This window comes from Nicotiana sylvestris, chromosome 2, assembly GCF_000393655.2.
Source record: "Nicotiana sylvestris chromosome 2, ASM39365v2, whole genome shotgun sequence".
Classification (NCBI taxonomy): domain Eukaryota; kingdom Viridiplantae; phylum Streptophyta; class Magnoliopsida; order Solanales; family Solanaceae; genus Nicotiana; species Nicotiana sylvestris.
In genome coordinates, this window is record NC_091058.1 from 126,411,910 (window position 1) to 126,432,318 (window position 20,409).

Genomic DNA, 20,409 nt, shown 5'->3' on the forward strand with positions numbered 1-20,409 from the left:
ACATTGGTTTTACGAAATAACCATCACCCAGTGCAAACTCAACTTTGTATATCCTCTTTTAAAGTGCCGAAATTAATACTCATAAAATCAGTTCATACTATGTACACATCTGGCATTTGCCTATTTATCTACATCACAATTTTAATCACATATAATGCACCGAGATTTTTACACAATTAAGCAGTCACCACTTCAATCCAGATGAGTTCATTGCACGAATCAAAACTGCCTTCCACATAATTTCTACACATTAAGTCCTAACTATTTTGTTAATTCGCTTGTGACGATTGGGTTTTAAACAAACAAATCAAGCCAATTATTGTCCAAACTTGTGAAAACTATTTACAACTACCAAATTATTATCATTCTGACCTTGTAATAATGTTGATATCACTTTGTTATAAAAAATGGGCTAATTACACTCCTAAACTAAAATTGGCATTTTATTGTTAAGAAAGAAGACTAGTCTATAAATTGACTTGATAGGCAAATTCATACTACATCTACCATGAATACACAACTGAACCTCTCATGACAGCCAAATCTGCAATTAATGAAGTACCCCAATACTTTAAACATAATGGACTATATCAATTTTACCTCTAACTTATGGTTATCACAATGGTTGTTCTCATACAAAATTACATACAAACAAGAGCAACTATTTCAACCAGAATTAAAACTAAAATTCAGATATTTGAAGAAGTATATTGCTACAGTTTCTTGACAGTTTCATACTACCATACACTTAGCTAACATGGCTTCAACACAAAACTTAGCTAATGGTCAACATTTTACCAAGTTCCCTATCTCACCAGTTCAAAACCAGCTATAACCACAAGAATTTCAGAAGCAAGTAAAATTATTGTAGGGTTATACTAACTCCAACAAATGCAAGTCGACTAATAGCTCCCATGTTGAGCATACATCACATTAATTAACTCTAAAAAAACTGAAATTAAACTACTTGATTTGAACAGGCAGAAACCAATATTTGGAACTCCATATTTCATTTCATTTCAATAGCAGACTTCAGGTGATGTGAATCTAGGAACATATACCTGGAAATTGCAAAAGGAAAAGAGGTGAAAGCAATAAGCAACAACAGAACAGCCCAGATTTATCGATTGAAACACTAAAACCAGCTTGAAAATTCAATGGAATAGTGATTCTTAACAACATGAACCAGAAAACTCTTCCAAAACTCAATATCACTCTATATGAACTCTCAGAATAAGTCAGAAAATGTGTCAAGACTTGAAAACTTCAGAAATTGACCAAGAAAGGAAAATAAGATTCAATGGAACAGTGAAACTCCTATCCGTTTCTTTTTCTGGATTTTATATCACTAAAGTTCTCTCTTGTTCTCATATGTTTCTTTTTTATTCTTCTTAGCCCCCCTCAAGCTCTGTATTTTCCAGTCCTTAAATAGGCATTCAATTAGTGTCATTCCCATTATCAATTCAACTTTTCTATTTTTAAATTATCTACACTAGCTTAGTTCTTTTTAATTAATTCAGTAGTGTATTTCCTATACCCTACCATTATAGAAGCTTCCTAAAGTTTGGTAAACACTTTTTTGTTGAACAATTCTGTAACTTCCCCTTAAAAATCCCCATTTATTTCTTAAAACAAACAGACATGAGCCAAATTGACCTAAATTAAATGGTCATGGGTCTGTACATCCCGAGTAGAATCCCCTTTCTTGGGCTTATAATTCCAGAACCCAAGTTCAAATCATCAAACAAAATTATCGTCCTAAATGACCTACAGTCATAAAGACTCGTAAGGTTCTGGGCTTAAAGAAAAGTAGAAACAAATAAACTCGAACAAAATCTAATACAACAAATAGAATCATGCTTACTAAAAAAAACTTAATCATATATGCATATCAAAAATGGCTCTGAAGAAACTGGAAAATAAAAAAGAAATCACGAAGAAGAGAAAGAGGCAAAAAATAGTAAAACGAAAGAAAAAATGAAGAAAAGATAACAATAAGAAAAGAAAAAGTAACTAAAAGAAAGGCTCGAAAAAGCAAATAAACTGAAACGTCTTCATGTCTTCAAATTTAGGCTGAGTTTGACCTTAATCGTGTGTTCTTATCAAGAACACACGAATAAAGCCAAACTAGACCTTAATCATCACTGAAATATCGATTTGGGGCTTTTTGGGGATTTTAAGGTTCAACCCTTGATTCAAGATTCGAGACGATTGAGAGAGATTTGAGGGTATTTGGATGAGGTTTGGAAAGAAGAGGGTGAGAGGAACCTGTAATGTAAATTTGGAAGTGATTGGACCACCGGAACCACCATAAGGCGATTTCCGGTGGGCGGAAGGCGACGAAGTATGGCGGTGAGACAGGGGTGTCTCTGAAGAGAGGAGAGAGACGAATGAGGGGAAGGGGGGTTCTGATTTGGGGGTAGGGGCCTGATGGTTTGGGTATATTAAATCAATGGTTTAATTAAGGTCGTTGGATGATTGGAATACAACGGCTCTAATTAAATCATTAATGGAAAATAGGGTGTTTTGGTTACATGGGTGCTGGGCAGATCGGGTATTGGGGTGGACGAGTCGAGGTCGGGTTAATGGGCGAGATTCTGGGCCGTTAGATCAAACCAATTCGACGACCCAGATTAAAGGTCTTCAAAACGGTGTCGTTTGGTCTAATATGGTGACAGACCGGATTTGGCCGGATTTGTGCTGGATTGTGGCGGAAATTCCTTTGGGCTTGAAGAATTGGCCCAAAATTTGCTTTTTTCTTGTTTTTTTCCATTTCCCTCTTCTTTATATATTTTTTATTTTCATTTTTCTCTTAATTTAAAGCTTAAAATTAATTCCTAATAAAATTATTCTACAAATTCAAATGATTAATATCAACACCACATTTGATTAAAAACCAAATTAAAAAGAAAATCACATAATTCGATATTAAACGCTAAAAATGCAAAAAAATACGTTATTTTTTGTGATTGTTTTTCATTTTTTTTGTAAAACAAAAATTTACTTAATTAATCTAAAAATGTAAAAATGAAATCCTAAATGAAAATGTTATATATTTTTCTTGTATTTTTCAATGCATTATTAAAATTCAATATGCACAAAAATATGCAAGCAATCAAGAAAATCATACAGTAATTCCTAGCATAACACATAATTAAAGAAAAGATCTAATTTTGGGAATTCTTCTGAAGTAATTCATGTGGGGCAAAAATCACGTGCTCACAGCTGTCCCTCTTTGTTCGAAAACATGAAGAGTTTTCGTGCAAAGATAACGTGAGCGGATACGAGCGATTTTTTGCCCGTTTGAATACTTTGGGGGAAGCATTTCTGAAAGATTTGACCGAACCTCTGCTTCAAAGGTTTCCTACATATCATTGGCTATAAAGGAATCGGGTCAGTGTAATTCGGGAAGTTTTGGTAGCTGGGACTACCATGAAGCTGTGCTTTCACTGTTACTGCTGCTGCTACTGCTCACTAACCTCCTCATCATACCATGACAAAATAAAAGAAGCTAGACTAAGCTATGATCTATGCATTACAAAGACTTATTCTTAAACTTGATCTTGTGATTCCTGTTGCTTGTTTGACTTGTATTCTTCAAGCGACATTCCTTTATTGCATGTATTGAATGGTATTCTGAAGTGCTTTCCCTTTGTTTTTTTAGGAGGGTATCTGATTGTTGAACCCTTAACCATCTTCTTTTGACTGCTATTGCCTTTCCTTGGCTCTTCAGGTGGGTTCCTGATTACCAATACTTGAATTGTGTTCCTTTCCTATGAAACTCGAATTGTTTTCCCCTTGAAACTTGAACTGTCTTCCTTTGACCATTATTGCCTTCCCTCTATTCTCCAGGCGGGCTCCTGAGTGCCGAACTTGAATTGCTTCTTCCCTTCGTTCTCCAACGGGCTCCTGATTACCAACATTTAAACTGCTTCCCTTCGTTCTCCAGGCGGGCTCCTGATTACCAACACTTAAACTGCTTCTTCCCTTCGTTCTCCAGGCGGGCTCCTGATTATCAACACTTGAATTGCTTTTTCCATTCGTTCTCCAGGCGGTCTCCTGATTACCAACACTTGAATTGTATTCCCTTGCTCTTTAGGTGGGCGCCTGATTGTTGAAACTTGAATTGTATTCCCTTGCTCTCCAGGTGGACGCCTGACTGCTGAAACTCGAATTGTAATCTCTTGCTCTCCAGGTGGGCGCCTGATTGCTTGACTTGAACTATCTTTTTCTTGAAACTACTTTTCTTTGAATTGTCTTCCCTTGTTTCTCCAGGTGGGTGCCTGATTGCTTGGGTATGAACTGCTTTCTATTCTTTGAAACTAGTGTTGTCCTTCCCTGTTCTTCAGATGGGCACCTGACTTCCACAAAATAGACAAAACAAAAGAAAATTTTCTGCCCTAGTTTGGTAGCCGGGCATATCCGTGAGTGTTAATTGAATCATGCTACCAAATATCTATAAGAATTTGTAAGCTAGATCCCATTATCCAGGAGGGTCCTGAAAACTTCTAGTAAAATGCCTGTTTCAAAGCTACATTATATCTTCTAAAGGTATGACTTCTGTTAAATCTTGTTATCTAAGACAGACTTAAAACTCACCCCATTATCCCGTAGGGTCCTGAATATCAAAATCAAGTTTTATCATAAGAGTGACATTTTTAAGGCTAAATTATACTCCTTTACAGTAGAATTTATGCTAAATCTTGTTATCTAATGGAATTCTTAAAGCTAGGTCCCATTATTCAGGAGGGTCCTGAAAATTTCTAGTGAATCCTACCTCAAGCATGCAAACTTCGAAGTTCCGCTTATATTCTTTTGGGGTACATTTATGCTAGATTCTTATACTCATGATTATTTTGAATTTTAAACTAAGTCCCATATTCCAGGAGGGTCCTGAGAACTTTGCGATCAAACCTGCTTGGTACTTGTTTTCCTTACGGAGGGTTTCTCCGAAGCAAATGCCATCTTTGCCCCTGTTTCAAATCAAAGAAAATCGTATCAGTTTAAAACGTAGTGGTTAGTTGTGACATTCTTGCTGAAGGTAGTTCTTCCTTTGCCATGCTTTTCTTTGACTGGTTGCCTTGAGCCAGTCGAGAATTGTTTGACCTTTTGATTGATTCTTAAACCCCAGGACCTTGGATGATCTGAGTGCTCTACACCCCAACCGTTGTTTTTCATTTCTAACCTCTACATCTCCTACGACATTGCTGAACCATTTCACTGATTTAACTTTTGCTTACACTCTGTGTCTCACTGGTAGTAAACTTTGAAATTCCTTCTTATTTATTGAAACAAGGATAACCTTGGAATAGCTTTAGGGGAGTAAAATTAACAGCAATGAAATGCGATGATTTTGAGAATTAAGAATAAAGAAGAAAATCCAAATTTTGATGACTGTTGGAGAGAGGAAAAGAAACTTATCTGAATGGAGTAACTGGCACCAATAATCATGGTATGCATTTTGGATTAATAAACTCAGTCTATTTAACCAATCACTTTTCCAATTATTTTACTTTGTGCTCCAAAATCTCCGCAACCCGATGTTTACTTTCCGCTAGCTTACAGACCTTGTTCGGCTTGCAGTGCCCTGAAGGGTTTTCACCGATAAACCTCTCACATTTGTTCATTACTCAATTCCTTGTCGCCTCATGGTGACCGTGAAGGTTTTCACCAATAATACTCTCTCATTTTTACTTTCTCTCAGCTTTCGTCGTCTCATGATGCCCACGAGGGTTTTCACTAATAAGACTCTCTCATTTTTTGATTTCTCTTGCTTAAACATGAGTGTTGCCCCTGATATGAATCCTATTTACTTGCTTGACTTGGCATCCCTCGAAGACTGATCGGGAGGTCTTTCTTTGGACGGTAATGTGGGCTCTTTGGATATGTTTGGAAAGAAAGTGGTATCAAAAAGGCTCAAAGCAACTTAAATGGGTCAAAATTACAACTTTTGGAATCTGATCTCTTACCACAATCACAACTTCTACCCTAGTTTCTTGCTTGGGGATTTTTTATTTTTATTTTGATATGATATGACCGAGCCGTGAGGCTGCCTACGTATCCTTAACAGAAATCAGGTCAAATGTAGTTCACACCTGAATTTCTTTGTTTTCTTGTACTTTCTCTTTTCGCTTCTTTTCTTTTTTTTCTTTTCTTTCTTTTCTCTCTTTTTCGTTATTGATTCCAAAAGAGGGGTATGAAATAAAATAAATAAGGCTCAAAAGGGGAAACAAAGGGTAGAGTGTTTGGATAGCAAAACAAATTGCCTTCATCATTCCAATCTTCGAAACAATGCCAAGTACAAACAATCAACAATTGAACCAAAGAATCATACATAATATCTCTTGACTGTATCAGAATTGATAGCCATGTCTACACATTTGCCTTCAATATCTGTTAGATACAAATCACCATTGGACAACACTCTTGTTACAATGAACGACCCTTGTCAATTTGGGGCAAACTTGCCCTTCGCTTCAGCCTGGTGTGGAAGGATGCACTTTAATACTTGCTGACCCACTTCAAACTTTCGGGGATGCACCTTTTTGTTGTAAGCTCTTGCCATTCTCTTTTGATATAACTACCCATGACACACTGCTGCCAGTCTCTTCTCATCAATCAAACTTAACTGCTCCAAACGGGTTTTGACCCACTCATCATCCTCAATCTCGGCCTCAGCAACAATCTGAAGGGACGGGATTTCAACTTCCGCAGGTATCACTACTTCAGTGCCATATACCAACAAGTAAGGAGTTGCACCCACTGAAGTGCGAACAGTAGTGTGATAACCCAATAATGCGAATGGTAACTTTTCATGCCATTGCCTGGAACCTTCTACCATTTATCGAAGTATCTTCTTTATGTTCTTGTTGGCTGTCTCGACTGCTCCATTCGCCTTGGGGCGATATGGGGTGGAATTGCGATGCGTAATCTTAAATTGTTGACATACCTCTTTTATCAAGTTACTGTTAAGATTAGCATCATTATCTATGACGATCACCTTTGGTATCCCAAATCGACAGATGATATTTGAGTGAACGAAATCGACCACTGCTTTCTTGGTCACAGACTTGATAGTTTTAGCCTCAACCCACTTGGTGAAATAATCAATGGCCACCAGAATGAACCTGTGCCCGTTGGATGCTGCTGGTTCAATTGGTCCAATGACATTCATGCCCCAAGCAATGAAAGGCCATGGTGCTGACATTGTGTGCAATTCTGAGGGTGGAGAATGAATTAAATCTCCATGTACCTGGCATTGATGACATTTGTGCACAAAACTGATACAATCTCGCTCCATGGTGAGCCCATAATAACCTGCTCGGAGAATTTTCTTCATCAGCACATATACACTCATATGCGGTCCGCAGACTCCAGAATGTACTTCGGTCATGACAGTCGTGGCTTGTTTAGCATCTATGCATCTCAACAATCCAAGATCTGGAGTTCTTTTATACAAAACTCCTCCACTGAAGAAAAATCCACTTGCCAATCGTCGTATTGTTCTCTTTTGATCCCCCGTGGCTTGCACCGGATATACCCCCATTCTGATGTACTCCCTGATATCAACCATGGTTCACCTCAAGTTCTTCTTCCACCATTTTACAGTGAGCATGTTGATCCCAGACTTGAATATGCAGAGGATCGAGATAAGCTTTGTCCGGATGGTGCAACATTAATGCCAAGATAGCCAAAGCATTGGCCACCTCATTATGGACCCTTGGAATATGCCTGAACTCTACTGATCGAAACCGTTGAAAAAGATCATGCAAACATTGTCAGTACGGTATGAGCTTTAAATCTCGTGTTTCCCATTCTCCTTGAATCTGGTGCACCAGAAGATCCGAGTCTCCCAAGACCAAGACTTCCTGGACATCCATGTTTGCAGATAGCCTTAAACCCAAAATGCATGCCTCGTACTCAGCCATATTGTTGGTACAATAGAAACGAAGCTGAGCCGTAATAGGATAGTGATTCCGTGTTTCAGAAATAAGCACAACCCCTATTCCAACTCCTTTCATGTTGGCAGCCCCATCAAAGAAAAATTTCCAACCTGGTTTTTCAATCTGCTCCAGTTCGTCGATATGCATCACCTCTTCATTGGGAAAATAAGTTCTTAATGGCTCGTACTCTTTATTGACCGGGTTCTCGGCCAAATAATTAGCCAATGCTTGGGCTTTCATTGTGGTCCGAGTCACATAGATGATGTCAAACTCTGTGAGCAAAATCTGCCACTTCGCAAGTCTTCCTGTGGGAATAGGCTTTTGAAAGATATACTTCAACGGATCCAAGCGAGAAATGAGGTAAGTAGTGTAGGATGACAAATAATGTTTCAATTTCTGTGCAACCCAAGTTAGGGCGCAACATGTCCTCTTAAGGTGAGTGTACTTAGCCTCATAAGATGTGAACTTCTTGCTGATATAGTAGATGGCTTGTTCCTTTCTGCTAGTAATGTCATGTTGACCCAATACACAACCAAATTAATTTTCCAGCACTGTTATGTAAAGAATCAAGGGTCTCCCTAGTTCCAGTGGAACCAGCATAGGTGGGTTTGACAATACCCTTTTATCTTGTCAAATGCTTCTTCACACTCATCAGTCCATTTGACTGCAGCATCCTTTTTCAACAACTTGATAATTGGCTCACACGTTGTCGTGAGCTGAGCAATAAACCTGCTGATGTAGTTCAACCTCCCTAACAGACTCATCACCTTAGTTTTGTTCCTTGGAGGTAGCAATTCTTGGATAGCTTTGATCTTTGATGGGTCCAACTCAATGCCTCGACGACTGACTATGAATCTCAATAGCTTTCCTGATGGAACGCCAAATGCGCACTTGGCGGGATTAAGCTTAAGGTTGTACCTGCGAAGTCTCTAGAAAAATTTCCTCAAATATCCGACGTGGTCGGCCTGCCGCTTTGACATTATGATCACATCATCCATGTAAGCCTCAATTTCCTTATGTATCATATCATGGAACACAGTAGTCATTTCCCTCATGTAAGTTGCCCCAGCATTTTTCAAACCAAATGGCATTACCCGATAACAGTAAGTTCCCCATGGTGTGATGAATGTTGTCTTTTCCGCATCTTCCTCATCCATTAAGATCTGATGATACCCTGCATAGCAATCCACAAAAGATCCAATCTCATGCTTGCCGCAATTATCGATTAAAATATGGATGTTGGGTAGTGAAAAATTATCCTTTGGACTTGATTTGTTGAGATTGCGTTAATCAACACATACTTTGATCTTGCCGTCCTTCTTTGGTACTGGCACAACATTAGCTAACCAAACGGAATATCGTATGACCCGAATGTCTTTGGCATCCAACTGCTTGATGATTTCTTCCTTAATCTTTACAATCATGTCAGTTTTGAACTTTCTCAATTTTTGCTTTACGGGAGGGAATGTCGGGTCAGTGGGCAATTTGTGGACCACCAAATCAGTGCTTAGACCCGACATATCATCATATGACCATGCAAAAATATTTTTGTATTCAATCAGTGCTTTGATTATCTCTTCCCTGATCTTTAGTTCAAGGTGGACACTTATTTTAATTTCTCTGATATTATCTGCATCCCCTAAATTGATGGCTTCGGTATCATTCAGTTTGGATTTGGGTTTTCCTTCAAAGTGATTTAATTCCTTACTAATCTCTTCAAAGGTCTCATCCTCATCATATTCTGATTTGTCATCACACTCTACTTCTTGAATTATTATTTCAGAATCAGATTGATTTTTAAGGCTGGGCTGAGGATTCCTCATGCATGCCATGTCATTATAACCAGCGTAAAAAGAACTGTACAGAAAAGAAAAGAAAAACAAAAAAGAAAACTATCAGGAGTGATGAAGAAGGGCAATTGCATTTCATTGAAGGTTAAAAGATAACAGGGTTTGCACACTCAAACAGACTGAAATATAAAAATATGGATTACAACCCCGGAATAGCCCAGACAAACTGAAGGAAAATCAAAACAAACTACCAAAACTCCTTCCGAGTGGGGAGAGGAGTAGCCTTCCAATTGTTAAGCTTTGTTTTTGGCCCGACAAATTGCACTTCCGCGTTGCTAGAACCTTCTCCAATTTCCACCATGTTTATACCGTCGAACAACTTCTCAGATCTTTCAATTAACTCATTATCAAGATCAATCACAGTACTGGGAATTGTTGTTATCGGTCGTTTTCTGGTATCGGACTTGACAAATGATCTGGAGAGACGTGGGACTTGCTTTGGAAGGACCCATGCCCTCTGTTTTAACTTTCTGGCTCTTCTTATCTCTGTGACAGTGGGCTTGAATCTCAGACCAAATGTTCCCAAGTTTTTAGGAAGAGACACCGACTGTATGATGCCTTGCAAAGATGAGCCCAAACCTTTACCAAGTACAAAACCATTCTTCAACATCTCATAGCCACCATGACTGATGCGGCGGTTATCTTCGGATTTGGAATGTATTTCCCCTCTGGAAATTTCTCTAACAACATCGTGTCAAAAACCTGGTAGACCCACGGTCCGTTGTCATCTTCCACTTCAATGAACGGTACAATGGCATCGCTGTGAGCGCATAAACTATCTTCGCCATGCACAACTATTTCCAGTCTATCCCATTCAAATTTGACCACCTAGTGTAGTGTTGATGGGACTGCTTTAGCGGCGTGAATCCACGGTCGACCTAACAGTGGATTATAGGAAACAGCTATATCCAGCACCTGGAATTCCATTGTGAACTCAACTGGCCCTATCGTCAGCTCTAGTATTATATCCCCAACTGAATCTTTGCTTCTGCCATCAAATCCTTGGACGCAGATATTGTTCTTATGAATCCTCTCATCTTCTACTTTCAACTTGCTCAGAGTGGAGAGAGGGCAAATGTTCTCACTGGAACCATTGTCGACCAATACCCAGGTAACCACAGAGTCATCACATTTCACTGTAAGGTAAAGGGCTCTGTTACGCTCAGTACCCTCTACAGGCAATTCATCATTGGAAAAAGTGACTCTGTTCACTTCAAAGATTTTGTTGGCTATCTTTTCCCGATGGTTCACTGAGATCTTATCGGGAACGTGAGCATCATTTAGGATTTTCATTAAGGCTCGACGGTGCTCATCTGAGTAGATTAACAATGACAACAATGAAATATGAGCAGGCATCTTTTTCAATTGTTCCATGATAGAATAGTCTTGCATCTTCATCTTTCTCAAAAATTCCTCTGCCTCTTCTTCAGTTACGGCTTTCTTCACTAGCACTGGGTTATCTTTGAAGTTCTTAGCTTTTCTTAACTCTATGGGGGCAAAGCATCTCCCCGAACGAGTCAAACCCTGGGTTTCATAGACTTCTTCTTTAACTTCTTTTCCTTTGTAAGTCACTGTCACCCATTCATAATTCCACGGAAGAGCCCTGCTGTTGACTATCGGTAACTGGGTTACCAGCTTGATAATGACATGATCTATGCAGGCGCCCTCTACGATTACGATAGGTTTGTTTGCCACTCCTGGCACAACCACTTTCAACCTTTCTTGTTTTTCTGCCACATCACTTGAAGACCCTTTCTTAACTATTATGGATGGTTCACTACTCCTTTCGCTTGACTCGAGCACTGATTTATCACTTGTTGATTATTCAACTGTCTTGACCACACTGGACCGAATCATCATGACGGTCTGTGATGGCTTCCTGGGCTCCCCTCCCTCATGCACTATTTCAATCATATTTGCCTCCTGATGGGCTGGCATCAGATTCCGATTGATATTGGGCGCCTCGGGAGCTTGAACTTCAATCTGATTGGTATCAATAAGCTCCTAGATAGAACTTTTTAAGTGCCAGCACTTCTCCGTGTCATGACCTAGAGTACCAGAACAATACTCACAGCTTACGGAATAATCAAGATTTTTCAGGGGAGGATTTGGCAATTTGGACTGTATCGGCCTCAGCATGTCCAGTTGTCTTAGCCTGTGGAATAAACCGGTATATGACTCTCCTAATGGAGTAAAGGTTTTCTTTTTCTACAACCTTTCATCCTTAAATGCTTGATTAGGCCGGAAACTTGGTCCAGGAGGGTTTCGGTAGGCTCATGGGGGTGGATAAGTGTTTTGGGGAATGGGCGCACGCCATTGCGCGTGGGTGGGAGGTTGGTTGTATATTTGGGCATGGTTGATAGGAAAATGAGGTTCTGGTAGGGGTAATAGTGTTGGGGTGGATTATATAGGCTTTGAGGGTAACTTTGGTGGTGGGGTCGAGGCTGATTATAGTGGTGAGATGAGCCTATGGGTCCGAACCAAGTTCCTGAATCAACCATTGCTACGTCCTCTCTTTTCTTTTTCCCAATTCCTCCTGTGCCTCCCTGAATAGCCTGAGTGGTCGCCTTAATAGCCTAATAGCTCATGATTTTATTCGAATTGAGCCCCTCTTCTACCATACCTTCTAACTTCACTACTTCATTGAAGGATTTTCTTGTAGCGTAGAATAGATGGCCATAGTAAGTAGGTTCTAAGGCCTGTAGGAAATAATCCACCATCTCACTTTCTTTCATTTGAGGGTCTACTCTTGCTGCCAGCTCTCTCCATCGGAAACCATACTCTCTGAAACTTTCACTGTTCTTTTTCTCCAGTTTTGTCAAGGACAGTCGATCTGGAATGATCTCAAGATTGTATTGGAAGTGACAAGCGAATGCTTGCGCCAAATCATCCCATGTATACCACCTTCCGTGATCCTGCTGGGTGTACCACTCCAGCGCCGATCCACTCAGACTTTGACTGAAATATGCCATCAACAATTCATCTTTTCCTCCATCTCCCCTCATCTTGCTACAAAAACCTCTCAAGTGTGCTACTAGATCACCGTGCCCATCGTACAAATCAAACTTGGGCATCTTAAACCCTGCCGGTAATTGCACATTTGGAAACAGACATAGGTCTTTGTAATCCACACTTACTTGACCTCCTAACCCCTGCATGTCTCTGAATGATTATTCTAAGCTTTTAACTTTTCTGAACATCTCCTCCTGTTCGGAATTTTTGGATGGTTTTTTAGTTTCCGCAGGGAGATCAAAATGAGGAGTATAAACTTCTGAAGCTTTGAAAGTGGGCTCTGGAGGGTAGTATTGGTTATCCTAGGCTTGAAACACAGGCTCATTGGAAGATTGGTGTAGTGTAGCAGATGGGGATGTTACGAAGACAGGAGTGATTGGGGGAGGAGGATATGGAACTGGTTTGGGTGGTGGAGCTTGCGGGGTTTGGGAGGTGGTGCCTTGGTAGTGATGGTAAATAGGAAATCCTACAGATGAATCAACAGTAGGATGTTCCTAGGTTTGAGTCAAAGGCGGGATGAAAACAGGGTTGGCGGAGTAAGCTGGTGGTGGTTTCTCTTTTGCCCAGGCCTGGTACATTTCGGCCATCTGCTGCTTCAACTTATACATCTCTTCTTTCATCAAATTAACATCCAATTATTCCACCTCTCTTGAATGATCGATTCTACTCGCATCAAGTTCTTGGTTAGACATGATCAATTCATCTTTGGACCCAGTGTTGTATGGATGGGTTGCCAGAATGCTCAACAAACTAACCACCTGCCTTAGTTCTGGAGCATCAACAGCAAACTCGTTAGTGATTAGAGCTTAACAGATTGATAACCGCATATTTGTGGAATGCAATGCACCTAAGTAATTAATCATTTCTATCATGTATTTGCTCGATTGCTTGTGTCATCCCGGCTTTTCTTTATTTCCATGTGCAACTTCCCTTTTTCTCTTTTTTTCATTATTGCCTTTCTTTGTTTGACTTCTCTTTGTTTTTGTTATTCTCTCATTTCCCTTTCTTATTTTGTTTCGTTCTCATGGTTTCTTATTTTCTTCTCTTTTCTTTTGGTTATGGTCGAATCTTATGGAGATTGCCTACGTATCATGACCCCGCATGAATCAGACCGAGCGTAGTTCTGGGGTATAAGTGTAAAAATAAGTAGTAAAACATTTTTGGGATTTTCAAAAAAAAAACAAATACTTTGATTATAAAGACTCAACAAGAAACTAACAGACTCTGATGAAAAGACAAAAAAACAAACTAACATACTTCAACAAAAGTAAATACAGGCTCGAAAACAAACTGACAGGCTCCAATAGAAATAAAATACAGACTCAAGTAAAAATCACGAATACATTAATGCCTCAAATGCTCCTGGGGCCCGTGGGACATCATTCGGTCTCGCCACATGCCTATATGCAAGATCCCTTTGAAGCCTATCCAAGTCACTCATTATCTGTTGTACAAACGTCATCACTGCCACGAAGAAAGTGGTGCGAGTCATATCCTCACATGCTTGGAATTTTACAACAATGTAGTCGGCGATGACTCTGACCCGCTTTCGGATTCTACCCTTTTCCTGAAGCAGACGCCCGACCTGTTGATTACGGGCTTCTAACACCTGAGTGTCGTGAAGATGTTGATTTTGCAACTGTTGCATTTCTTCCTTTATCTGAGCCATCAAATTATAGCAGTGTTCCCTATCAGCTTTAAAGTCCTTGGCCTGCTTGGCTGCCTCATTCTAGATGGTAGTCATTTTTCTCTTCAGGCTGGTGATTGTCCCTTCATACTTTCTTTTCATTTGTTGCACAAACTTTGCCCGCTCTTCCACCCCCTTTTCCCATTGTGCCCGGACTTTGGCTAGGTTGGCCTCAGATTTTTCCCTGTCATCTTGACACTCAAGGTCTTTCTTTTTTAGACTGCTTATAAGCCTTTCATCCGCTCGGCTTCTTTTCGGGTTTCTAGTAGCCGTTCTCATTTTCTGAATTTGGGATTTGAGGGCTTCATTTTCCTGAGTTAGCTTTTTCTTCTCGCCTTCATCCGTGGCGGCTTGCAAACCATTCTCAAACTGAAGGTCCATGACTTGCTTTTCTAGCCTGCCTATGGTAGCTCTGTACTCATTTTCTTTGGCCAGCCAATCCTATTACTCTTGTGATGCTCCGACAAATTCTTGAAGATGGGGTCTTTTGGTCGGCCTTCCAAACTCAACTTCCCTTTTATACCAGGCAAGATATCCTGGTGCAACTTCACCTCTGGACAGATCATGCACTCGAGTGTTCGCCGTCAAGTACTGACATTCACTCCAAATTTAGCGGACTGCTGCTTCATGAAACTGACCATCAGGACCAATCTCCACCACATGGCAACTAATGTCTTCATCCCTGGGAACCATTTGATATCTCCCTAATTGTCTCAAAACCCGATATGGGGCATAAGGCTGGATACTCCTAAGACCCATCAAAAGGAAATGAGGCCCGGTAGCTGGCATGTATATGATCTCATCTACGGGAAGCCACCCAAATGTCCACTCTATTTGACTTGCACTAATGGAATGGAGATGTGATACCCATTCTATAACCCCTACTGGCAAGCTAATCCCATGAACCCTCGTATAAAATTCCTCTATGCAGGTTTTATTTGTCGACCCATAACTCAGGAATTGAGGACGATGGCATAGATGTTCAATCATCCACATCTGGAGCAACAAGTTGCACCCCTTAAAAAAGTCTCCTCCGGCTTTACAGGCTATGAGAGCGCGGAAGATTTCAGCTACTATCATGGGTGCGAGGGTTCTTTTGGCCTGAGTAAGCAAAGTGCTGACAACCCCAGCTATTTGTATGTCGATATTTCCATCTTTCATAGGAAACACCAGAACTCCCAAGAAGACCTCCATAAAAGCAAAATACATATGTTCTTCCCATTTGAGGTGATTCCCCTTGCTACAAATTTTGTTTTCTGGATTGTTAAACCCTCCTATGTGGCTGTATCTCTGGTATAAGAACTGCAGAGTAGAAAAACTGGCTGCCAAATCTGGGTTGTGGACCCCCTTGCTTATCTTTAAGGAGTCTAAGAATCTGTGCAAAATGACGACTCTTGGAGCAACCAGATACTTGTGTCTCAGAGGAAGCTCACCGCTCCCAATATATCCGGCTATTTATTCCAAAGTTGGGGTGAGTTCGAAATCTGAGAAATGAAACATGTTGTGGGTCGGGTCCCAGAATGTAACCAACGCCTTTATGATATCTCCTCTAGGCCTAATCTTCAACAACCCGGCGAGATCTCTCAAATAATGATTGACCTTGTCTGGCCCTGATTTACTCAGATCATCCCACCACATATGCAACTCCAAAGGGATCTTGTTCATGAATGTTTTTAGTAAATTTTTACTCGTGCTCATTCTGCACATTTATTAGGTTGATTAAGCAAAAATCATTATTCATTTTGAGTCAAACTCAAAGCTGACATTTTTTTTTCAAATTTTCATTTTAAAAATAAAACCGACTTTGCAAATACGGCCTTTCAGCACTTCTGGGGAGAAGATTTTAAGGTTGTGCTTGCAAACTGGCCAAAAATTTGAAAAAAGAGACCAAAGGTGACTGTTCTTGCTAAAACAGCCTTCCGGCGTCCTTTTGGGGACATTCGGCTATTTTAGACAAAAATGGCATCACCCTGCTTATTTAAAATAAAATAAAATTTTGTTCTTTTGGGGCTATTTTTGCAAAAGGGAAGCTGGACCCGATGGGGGTTGCCTACGTATCCCACATCCGGTGAAAATCAAAATGGCGTAGTTCAGTCATTTTTGACAAAACAAAAACCAACTATTTTTTGAAACAAATTTTTCTTCTCTTTTTTTTTCAAAATTTCGCCAGAGTGTCGGTATATTTTGGGACATCGGTTTTTCTCAAAAATAGGCAATTACCTCTCTCATCCCTCATATTGACTCTCAACTTTTCTCCTATTATTTGGTAAGCCAATCAACATGCAAATCCGAAGCAAATGAATGCGCAAGTAGCGAGTAGGATGTATCAGGATGGTCTTTTTATTTCGAGTATACCTATCCTAGACAAACTCAACCCCTGTGTTGAGTCTCTAAAGTCAAATACATATGATGCAAACAAACGTTCCTACTAGGGATCCAGCATGAGGCTAAGTTATTCTAAGTATAAAACCTAGGTATACTGTTCTAGACTTGTGCACCCAAGCGGACAACTCGAGCAGAAGAGGGGGCTACGTACCGGGAATCAAAAGGTCATCCGACTTAGTAACTTGTCTGAGCCTCTTTCTTATTTCAAGGTATGACAATAACAGAATAGGGAGTCACGCCAGAGCGCACATCCCCGAAGATGAGAAGAGAAGAGTTTCGTAGCAGCTTATATACAGTTCAGAAAATGTCAAAGCGGTAAAAACAACATTTAGCACATTAGGCCCAAACATGTAATAAAATCAGATAATAGATAAAACCAAATATAACAATTCATCTAAGCTCGAATTTTGAATCATGAACCAGAGATTCTGGGTTCTTGTCCCCAGCAGAGTCGCCAGAGCTGTCACACCTCCTTTTTATCTACCCCAGGAAAAGTATAAGGGAGTTTTTTCCAACTTAAAGTGACAATCGAAATGGGATCAAAGAATCAGAGTCGCCACTTGGGATAACTTATGGTGTCCCAGGTCACCGATTCAAATCCCAAATCGAGGTAAAATTTCACTCTGTATTACAGTCCGCGAACCAGAAATCCGGGTAAGGAATTTTGTTAATCCGAGAGAAGGTGTTAGGCATTCTCGAGTTCCGTGGTTCTAGCATGGTCACTCAACTGTTATATTTGGCCTATTTATCTGATTTTAAAATACTTTTAAAACTATGTACATTTTAACTTTAAAACCGCTTTTAATTATTTTAAGGAAGATTTCAACGTCATCTAAAACACATCTTTGGACCATGTCACATGAAATGCACCCGCAATCTGAGACATTTTATTTAGTGTTGTTAAGATTTAGATTTGGGCCACATGAAATGCACACCCGAGTTTAGGAATGTAATTTTTTAAAATAGCACGCCTAAAGCAACTACGCATTTTCAAGTTTGCGAGGGCCATGGAAAATTCGACTAAAATGGTACGCCTCGATTTTTAAGGATTAAAATTAATTAAATGAAGGCCATGCATTTTGAGATTTCATTTGGCACGGCACAACTCAATTTTATTAAAGGAAAAAGCCTCCAACTAAGTGAACTATGGATATGCATATTCAAAACTAATTTGAAATTAAATATCACAACCACACAACGGAAACTGTACCCGTGATTTAAGTATGTGCCTAAAGCTTGCTTACCATATTCATAAGTTGTTTATTCTTTTCCTATGCTTGAGACCAATTGTATGTGTTTAAAAGTTGCAAAATGGTTTACGTATAAAGTTGGGAGGAACTTTAGTTAATATGAATAACATTGGTTTTACGAAATAACCATCACCCGGTGCAAACTCAACTTTGTATATCCTCTTTTAAAGTGTCGAAATCTATACTCATAAAATCAGTTCATACTATGTACACATCTGGCATTTGCCTATTTATCTACATCACAATTTTAATCACATATGATGCACCAAGATTTTTACACAATTAAGCAGTCATCACATCAATCCAAACGAGCTCATTGCACGAATCAAAACTGCCTTCCACATAATTTCTACATATTAAGTCCTAACTATTTTGTTAATTCGCTTGTGACGATTGGGTTTTAAACGAACAAATCAAGTCAATTATTCTCTAAACTTGTGAAAACTATTTACAACTACCAAATTATTATCATTCTGACCTTGTAATAATGTTGATATCACTTTGTTATAAGAAATGGGCTAATTACACTCCTAAACTAAAATTGGCAATTTATTGTTAAGAAAGAAGACTAGTCTATATATTGATTTGATAGGCAAATTCATACTACATCTACCATGAATACACAACTGAACCTCTCATGACAGCCAAATCTGCAATTAGTGAAGTACCCCAATACTTTAAACATAATGGACTATATCAATTTTACCTCTAACTTATGGTTATCACAATAGCTGTTTTCATACAAAATTACATACAAACAAGAGCAATTATTTCAACCAGAATTAAAACTAAAACTCAGATATTTGAAGAAGTATACTGATGCAGTTCCTTGACAGTTTCATACTACCATACACTTAGCTAACATGGCTTAAACACAAAACTTACCTAATGGTCAACATTTTACCAAGTTCCCTATCTCAACAGTTCAAAACCAGTTATAACCACAAGAATTTTAGAAGCAAGTAAAATTACTGTAGGGTTATACTAACTTCAACAAATTCAAGTTGACTAATAGCCCCCATGTTGAGCATACATCACTTTAATTAACTCTAAAAAAACTGAAATTAAACTACTTGATTTGAACAGGCAGAAACCAACATTTGGAACTCCATATTTCATTTCATTTCAATATCAAACTTCAGGTGATGTGAATCTACGAACATATACCTGGAAATTGCAAAAGGAAAAGAGGTGAAAGCAATAAACAACAACAGAACATCCCAGATTTATCGATTGAAATACTAAAACCAGCTTGAAAATTCAATATAATAGTGATTCTTAACAACTTGAACCAGAAAACTCTTCCAAAACTCAATATCACTCTATATGAACTCTCAAAATAAGTCCGAAAATATGTCAAGACTTGAAAACATCAGAAATTGACCAAGAAAGGAAAAGAAGATTCAATGGAACAGTGAAACTCCTATCCGTTTCTTTTTCTGGATTTTATATCACTAAAGTTCTCTCATGTTCTCCTCTGTTTCTTTTTTTCTTCTTCTTAGCCCCCCCTCAAGCTCTATATTTTCTTGTCCTTAAATAGGCATTCAATTAGTGTCATTCCCATTATCAATTCAACTTTTCTATTTTTAAATTATCTACACTAGCTTAGTATTTTTTAATTAATTCAGTAGTGCATTTCCTAAACCCTACCATTATAGAAGTTTCCTAAAGTTTGGTAAACACTTTTTTGTTGAACAATTCTCCAACTACCTCTTAAAAATCCCCATTTATTTCTTAAAACAAACAGACATGAGCCAAATTGACCTAAATTAAATGGTTATGGGTCTGTACATCCCGAGTAGAATCCCCTTTCTTGGGATTCTAATTCCAGAACCCAAGGTCAAATCATCAAATAAAATTATTGGCCTAAATGACCTATAGAGTCGTAAAGACTCGTAAGGTTCTGGGCTTAAAGAAAAGTAGAAACAAATAAACTCGAACAAAATCTAATACAACAAACAGAATCATGTTTACTAAAAAAAACATAATCAAACATGCATATCAAAAATGGCTCTGAAGAAACTGGAAAATAAAAAAGAAATCACGAAGAAGAGAAAGAGGCAAAAGATAGTAAAACGAAAGAAAAAATGAAGAAAAGATAACAATAAGAAAAGAAAAAGTAACTAAAAGAAAGGCTCGAAAAAGCAAATAAACTGAAACGTCTTCATGTCTTCAAATTTAGGCTGAGTTTGACCTTATTCCTGTGTTCTTATCAAGAACACACGAATAAAGCCAAACTAGACCTTAATCATCACTGAAATATCGATTTGGGGCTTTTTGGG

At 39.0% G+C, this 20,409-nt stretch overlaps 2 protein-coding genes across 2 annotated transcripts; both read right to left on the minus strand.

The window, feature by feature from the left end:
- Positions 1 to 1,009: 1,009 nt before the first annotated feature.
- LOC138885550 (uncharacterized) lies at positions 1,010 to 6,841 on the minus strand. Its single transcript, XM_070166510.1, has 3 exons — positions 6,596 to 6,841; positions 1,143 to 1,216; positions 1,010 to 1,061 (listed from the first exon to the last, which is right to left on the minus strand). The coding sequence occupies exons 1-3, from the start codon at positions 6,839 to 6,841 to the stop codon at positions 1,010 to 1,012; spliced, it is 372 nt and encodes a 123-aa protein (XP_070022611.1).
- A 2,388-nt stretch (positions 6,842 to 9,229) lies between these two features.
- On the minus strand, positions 9,230 to 12,867 carry LOC138885551 (uncharacterized). The gene is made up of 5 exons (XM_070166511.1): positions 12,417 to 12,867; positions 10,672 to 11,595; positions 10,076 to 10,372; positions 9,787 to 9,800; positions 9,230 to 9,355 (listed from the first exon to the last, which is right to left on the minus strand). Exons 1-5 carry the CDS (start codon positions 12,865 to 12,867, stop codon positions 9,230 to 9,232), a joined length of 1,812 nt encoding a protein of 603 aa, XP_070022612.1.
- Positions 12,868 to 20,409: the final 7,542 nt, after the last annotated feature.

Coding starts and splice junctions, on each gene's coding strand:
- LOC138885550 (XM_070166510.1), bottom strand. CDS start 6,841: ATGGTAGAAGGTTCCAGGCAATGGCATGAAAAGTTACCATTCGCATTA. Junction 1,217..6,595: donor ATGAGAAGAGACTGGCAGCA/GTGTGTCATGGG, acceptor GAGTTCATATAG/AGTGATATTGAGTTTTGGAA. Junction 1,062..1,142: donor TCCATTGAATTTTCAAGCTG/GTTTTAGTGTTT, acceptor TGCAATTTCCAG/GTATATGTTCCTAGATTCAC.
- LOC138885551 (XM_070166511.1), bottom strand. CDS start 12,867: ATGCCCAAGTTTGATTTGTACGATGGGCACGGTGATCTAGTAGCACAC. Junction 11,596..12,416: donor TGAAGTAGTGAAGTTAGAAG/GTATGGTAGAAG, acceptor GTGATAAATCAG/TGCTCGAGTCAAGCGAAAGG. Junction 10,373..10,671: donor TTCCTATAATCCACTGTTAG/GTCGACCGTGGA, acceptor TACTTGGTAAAG/GTTTGGGCTCATCTTTGCAA.